A 6172-nucleotide genomic window follows, 5' to 3' on the forward strand; every position below is an offset into this window, starting at 1 on the left:
TCCAAGTTCCAAATGTGGCAACACGAGCTTTGCCATCAGGGTCCTGGAAATCCGGCACAGAAAGGAGGGTCCTTTCGTGGCATTGGGCTCGTCGCACGGCTCGGCACTGGGCACCGTGGCGGGCGTAGTGGCCGCACGCCGTAGGACGGTGGGGAGTAGCTGGAAGAAGCCCAGAGGCAGTTGTGGTTGGTTGCAGCCGCAGCAGCAGTAAACAGCAGTCACTGGTGGTGAGGCCTGCTTGTGCGTGCTTGGGGGTCAGGGACGGCCATGTGCCTTCTGCCTTGGACCTTGGTGGTGGTGGTTGCGGAGGAGGCAGCTAGCCGTCTGATCTGAGCCGTGCAGACTGCAGAGCGAGCGAGCGATTGATAGAGAGAGATGGATGCAAAATAAAAAGGCTGGCCATATCGTGCGTACTGTATCGATAATTGGGAATCTTGTCTTTCTTATCTGCTCCCCTTTCCTCGATGCTGCTCTCTTTTGGGTTTCTGAGGCCCTGGTTTCCCTTCCCCACTGCTTGCCCCCCTTTGCCGGTCGCTGTGAAAGAGCTGCAACGAGACACAGATTCTCCATCATCCACAACGAGGAGGTGAGATTCTTGCTGAAAGATCGGACGGAGGGAGTAGAATTGCGGTGCGGGGGGTGGTCAGTGGTGGTTCCCAATTGCCTGCCATGATGTGCGTAGGGTCCAGCCGCCGGAGTTGTTGTTGACGACTTGGCGATGCTGTGGTTTCCAGGCTGAGGGCCGGGGAGGAGAAGAACAGGGTATAGATCCCAGGAAGCTCGATGAGGATGAGCCCGTGCCCAAGCTTGTGCCCCGGTGCGCGAGGCTGAGCTTCTTGCCCGTTGCCCCCACGAGCTCACCGATGCGCCGCCGCCGCCACGGCTCGTGCTCCATGGCTGTCCAGCGTGCTGATGCGGATTGAGAGGCAGGTTGTCCCTTTTCCTGGTGAGTACTTTGGCCTTTTGCTGCACCTTGATTGGCGTACTTGTGGGCTTTTTTTTCCTTGCCTTTCTTGGTGCTAGACTAGAATTTGATGGCGCTGCTGTTCTGTTCTTGCCATGATTGACGATCCATCTAGTGAAAGTTCAACTGCTCTCTCCCCCAACATGCCATCCGCATCCGTTCTGATATCACCTTGCGTACTTCTCTGTGAATTTAATGATGATGCATAGTTGAGTGATCCAGATATGCTCCTGCAAATCTGTCCAGTTTCTGCAACTTCCATGAGCCGAATTCTTTCTGTTCTTAATCTGCTTTCTCTCTCCCATTTTGTTGCTTCAGAGGTAGCTGCTTCGGCAGAAAAGTAGGAGCAGCCGCTCAGATTTTGGATCCTGGCATGGGTTCCTTTGGGATAGACTGGAACCAGAAGGCCTCCGTGTTGTGGGACTGGGAGAATTTGCTGCCCATAGGCGCAAACGGGAGCGAGAACCCCAGGATGACTGCTGCGCCTCAGGGTGAGGCCAAGTTTGCAGGCCTTGAGGCCACAAGGCATGAATCAGTGCATTCTTCCTGCGGCACCTTCTCTTCCAGCTCGGAGATGGGGTATGGTTCATCCAAGAGCTCCGTATCCGCGTCGACTGATTCTTCGCCCAAGGCTAAGGGGAACAACATGGAGCTCAATTTCGTGCCTGCCAAAGCGCCTGACAAGAACACTGATTCGGGAAAGGTTAATGATGCCAGGACCTCTCCATCATCGGTGATTGCCATCAGCAGTGGAGAGCCGGTGCTAAGCCTGAAACTTGGCAAGAGAACATATTTTGAAGATGTCTGTGGAGAGCAGAGTGTCAAGAGTTTGCCGTCAGATACGAGTGCAGTGACTCCTCCTCCTGCTTCTGCTAAGAAGGCAAAAGCGGCTCCAAACACTCGGAAATCTTACTGTCAGGTTGAAGGCTGCAACGTTGATCTGTCTTCTGCTAAAGAGTACCATCGGAAGCACAGAGTCTGTGAACCTCATTCGAAGGCTCCCAAGGTGGTTGTTGCTGGTCTGGAGCGGCGCTTTTGTCAACAGTGTAGCCGGTGAGTTCTTTAGCTTGTAAACCGAGCATCGCTTTTCCTTGGAGAAACATGTTTTCTGTTGTTTGCTTGGATCCATGTTTTGGTATCCTTGAGTAGGAAGGAAAAATGCTCTGCTATGTTGAAAATCCAATTTCTTGCAGGTTCCATGGATTATCTGAGTTTGACCAGAAGAAAAAAAGCTGCCGCAGGCGCCTCAACGATCACAATGCCCGCAGACGGAAGCCACAGCCTGAAGCACTTTCTTTTGGTTCATCAAGGCTGTCCGCAATGTTCTATGGTAGTAATAAGCCTTTGGTTGCCTTGTCATTTTGTGAAGCCAACACATTATTTATTTATCTTCTTCTAGCAACTATTATGTTTAAGAATCTTAGGAATGCAAAGCTGCATATTTTATCTGTGAAATTGATCTCCTTGTTTTATTCACAATTCAGTGTCATGATTTTTAAGGTGTGATTCAATTTTTTTTTTAATTTACGATATTAGATGACATGGTTACTCTGGTAGTGTTGGTAACTGATGAACTCCATCTGAGGGAGTGCCATTTTGATTTGTATAGAGGGGCACATTTGCTCCGTTCTTTTCAATTTAGATATCTAACACATGATTCAGTTTTGTCTGCCATGATGCCATCTCTCGATATGGTTATGTTCCACATTATACTTCAGGAAAACCCACTTTACGTTTGCACAAACAAATTGATGCTTTGGAGATACTAGGAAGCTGAGTAAGCCTTAGTTCAAATTTATTAAGTCCATGCCATGACCACTATATTTTCAGCACTTTGTGGTTTGTACGAAAGCAGCTTCAACATTAATACTATGCAAATAATTTGTTCCATTGCTGAATCTGTTAGCTTTATCACTGAATTTGTCTTGCCTTTCTTAAACAGACACAAGACAACAGACAAGCCTTCTGTTTGGTCAAGGTCCTTATGGTCAAATGAGAAGCTGTGCAAGTTCTTCATGGGATAACCCAGTAGGAGGCTTCAAATTTGCAGAAACAAAAGCTCCTTGGTTAAGAGCTGCTGGTGTTGATGGGTTGCATCTATCAAGTCAGCAGGTGTGGAACAACTTTATGCCACATGGTGTCCATCAAGATTTTGATGGGTTCACAGCTTTAAAAGGAACCAGTGCAAAGGTCCTTGATCAAGGTAATTTTTCATCTGTACTTATGAACCGATGGTCAGTCACTTGCTTGAAAAACTGTTTCTCCTGAAATTCCAAACCAGGGAAAATTCGTAGATAGGTGCACCTATATGTTTATTATTTTAGGAGCCTTTCATAAAATTTATCTTCCAGATGATTTTTCTGTCTCTGTGTTAGTGTACATAATTTGTTATCGCCTGATTTGAAGTTTAGGACTTATAATATGTACCTGTATCATTCATATACGTTTGCATCACACTAGTATATAGCATGTTTCTGAACTTGCATTTGCGGTCTGAGAACCTTTCTTTGAAAGGACGAGATCAGAGCCTGACTGCTAGGCCATATTTTCGATGTTGTTATCTTAGTCAGTTAATGACCATCAGTCACCATTTTTTAGTAACATCCAAGTAATCTATTTCTTGCCTTTGTACTAGCTTATTGCAACATGATTGAGCGTTTTTACTCAAGGCTTGAACACACTAGCATATGATTTATGTTTTGCAAGTGCTGAGTCAGCAAAAACCTGCAGTCTCATCTAAAACTTGTCCAAAGAGAGAGCAGACCCAGTGCCGGAGGCTCCCACATGAGTGGGGTCTGGGGAAGGGAAAAACCGAGGCAAGCCTCCCCCCGCAAAATCTGCGGAGAGGCTGCTTCGAACCCGTGACCTGGTGACTTAGTGAGACAGCTCTCACCACTGCACCAGGCCTGCCCTTCCATCTGAAACTTGTCCACTTTACTGAATTGCCAACATCAGTAGCTGCCACCTAAACCTTGATTCAGCTCTTTCATAACATGGCCAAAGGATACAGCACGCTAAGCTAACTTTTCAGAATCAGACCCCACTGCACCATAATTGGGACCTAGGACGGTTTGTATTGATCTCTGTGTAGGGTGGGGGGTTTATATCATGGTTGGTTCCCAAATTTGGCATGTTGTGATAGATGGCACTCATGGTTGGTTCTGAAATTTGGTACATTGTCAAGTAGATTCCAACCGCCATTTTTTTTCTTCCTTTTCTTGTATTGTTGGGAAATCAGTAAGTAGCCAACAGTGTCATCCTCATAGACAATATGCTTGGGTTCCAGATTCCATGAATAACTTAACTGATTGATTGATTTTTGCTTGTGCTGCTCAAAACTTGTGGTTCCTAATGCTACACATGCAGGCAAAACCTCGAGAGGCACCGAGCCAGAATGTTGTTTTTTCTGTAAATGATCTAATCATCATTGATTTTGGTAATTGATGATATCCTCTATATGGAAAATTATTGACCCTACTATGCTTTAGTTTTAATTACTATGAACTATAAGATTAACTGAATTTAACACTGCACTCTTATCTCATAAGTCATATACTCCTGTCAGGAATGGTTGTTTCCAAATAAACAACTAAGACGGACAACAGTTGCAGTAGCATATATGGCATTTATCGTATCGAATAAATATGCATTTTCAACAAACTTGAGGATTTTGACTATCGCTGAACATACCTAGTACCATAACATGCATCCTTCCCTTGACGTGTTTCCAGGCGTTGAAGCTTCTGCGGTCGTCTCCGACCCAGACGGAACCCCAGATCTTCAGCGTGCTCTCTCTCTTCTGTCAAACAGTCCAGCCGGTGCTGGTACCAACCAGCAGCGGACTGCTCAGCTGCACCACCACCACGCTGGCCTGAGCACCCTCGCCGCCAGCTCCAGCTCCTTGATGCAAGCCTCATCACCAGGGCTGTGGCAAGACGGCGGTAGCGTGGCCCTGGGCCACCACGCCCACGCCCACGCGCGGTTTCAGGCTCTCGATGCCACGGGCAGTGGCGCCGCCATTGCAACAACGGCTCAGGAGCTGCTCCAGCTCCCGAGGCCGCCGTCCTCGTACGACAGCCCCTCGTCCCACTACGACCTGATGCGCTGATGCTTCTCCCTTCAGGCATCAGGTAGAGCGCGCGGTTTGCGCGGGATCGGACTCGGCTTCTGGCGTCTCTGGAACTCGGGATTTTGAACTGCTGTATGTTTGATCTGAATGAACGAACAAAATAAAGGCCTGCACAAACCTAGCCTTGTTGCCATGGAAACTCGTGGGATCGCCAGGAGCTGCGTGTGCTTGAATAATCCACAGTTTTGTGACGCTAGCTTTCTATTTATTTGTGTAATGTAACTGTATTGCTTGAATAATCCCAGATGTCTCTCACCACTCCTGCCTCTGATGAATGATGATCCTAACCGCTGTTGTTTCCGCAACGAGGGCGTTAACTGCTGGCTGGAGAGCAAATGGACGACGACGCGGCGGCGGCGGACCTTGGCGACCACGGCAGCCCGTGCCCCGCCTCGCTTGTCGCCCGCGGGCCGCACCTCCCTCCCATCTCCGGCTGCGGTCGTACCTAGAGCTTTCCTTCCCCAACTGCTGAGCTGCGATGCATCCGGCCTAGCTATCAGCCTATCAGCGTGCAGGAACCCCGACGCCGACCTCTCGCCGGCCGGCGGCCGCCCATCCAGACTCCTATTCCTCCGCAGCGGCCGCCAACGGAAGGACCCCTCCTCGCTCTAATTTTGGATCATTCATGATTCCTGTGCGGCTCAGATCGACAACTGTCGCAGGAAGTTTTGCAAACTGCAACCTAGGCCATGTTTAGATCCGATGAATAGTAGCACTTTCGTCTTATTTGGTAAATATTATCCAATCGTGGACCAACTAAGTTCAAAAGATTCATCTCGTGATTTCCAACTAAACTGTGCAATTAGTTATTTTTTTTACCTACATTTAATGCTCCATGCAAGCGGCTAAAAATTGATGTGATGGAGAGAGTGAAAAAACTTGAAATTTGGGGGTAATCTAAACAAGGCCCTACCAGTTCTAAATTTCTCCAATAATTAAGCTTTACATTTAGCCCATTTCACCCATAGTGCATAAGTGCGTTCTCTATTGATCTACCGTATAAAAGTTTTACATCCTAGATTCAAATCTTACTCTAGCATGACAATTCTAATAATATAAAGATATGAATTGAATTGTTC

At 47.6% G+C, this 6172-nt stretch overlaps 1 protein-coding gene across 3 annotated transcripts; it reads left to right on the forward strand.

The window, feature by feature from the left end:
* The first annotated feature begins 292 nt into the window (after nucleotides 1-292).
* Nucleotides 293-5351, forward strand: LOC136466410 (squamosa promoter-binding-like protein 3). Of its 3 annotated transcripts, XM_066464796.1 has the most exons (6): nucleotides 293-586; nucleotides 735-946; nucleotides 1283-2017; nucleotides 2158-2294; nucleotides 2907-3167; nucleotides 4696-5351. In XM_066464796.1, the coding sequence occupies exons 3-6, from the start codon at nucleotides 1338-1340 to the stop codon at nucleotides 5070-5072; spliced, it is 1455 nt and encodes a 484-aa protein (XP_066320893.1). In that variant the 5' UTR covers nucleotides 293-586; nucleotides 735-946; nucleotides 1283-1337; the 3' UTR covers nucleotides 5073-5351. The 3 variants fall into 3 exon arrangements, with proteins under 3 accessions (XP_066320893.1, XP_066320892.1, XP_066320894.1); XM_066464795.1 differs by having other exon boundaries at nucleotides 293-946; XM_066464797.1 differs by lacking the exons at nucleotides 293-586; nucleotides 735-946 and adding an exon at nucleotides 1006-1172.
* Nucleotides 5352-6172: the final 821 nt, after the last annotated feature.

The sequence above is a fragment of the Miscanthus floridulus genome, chromosome 7 (assembly GCF_019320115.1).
Source record: "Miscanthus floridulus cultivar M001 chromosome 7, ASM1932011v1, whole genome shotgun sequence".
Lineage (NCBI taxonomy): Eukaryota > Viridiplantae > Streptophyta > Magnoliopsida > Poales > Poaceae > Miscanthus > Miscanthus floridulus.

Excerpts from the sequence above, each read along its gene's own strand:
- LOC136466410 (XM_066464795.1), top strand. The coding sequence starts at position 1,338 with ATGGGTTCCTTTGGGATAGACTGGAACCAGAAGGCCTCCGTGTTGTGG. Across the intron at positions 2,018-2,157 it reads TTTTGTCAACAGTGTAGCCG|GTTCCATGGATTATCTGAGT; the intron begins GTGAGTTCTTTA and ends AATTTCTTGCAG. Across the intron at positions 2,295-2,906 it reads GCTGTCCGCAATGTTCTATG|ACACAAGACAACAGACAAGC; the intron begins GTAGTAATAAGC and ends TTTCTTAAACAG.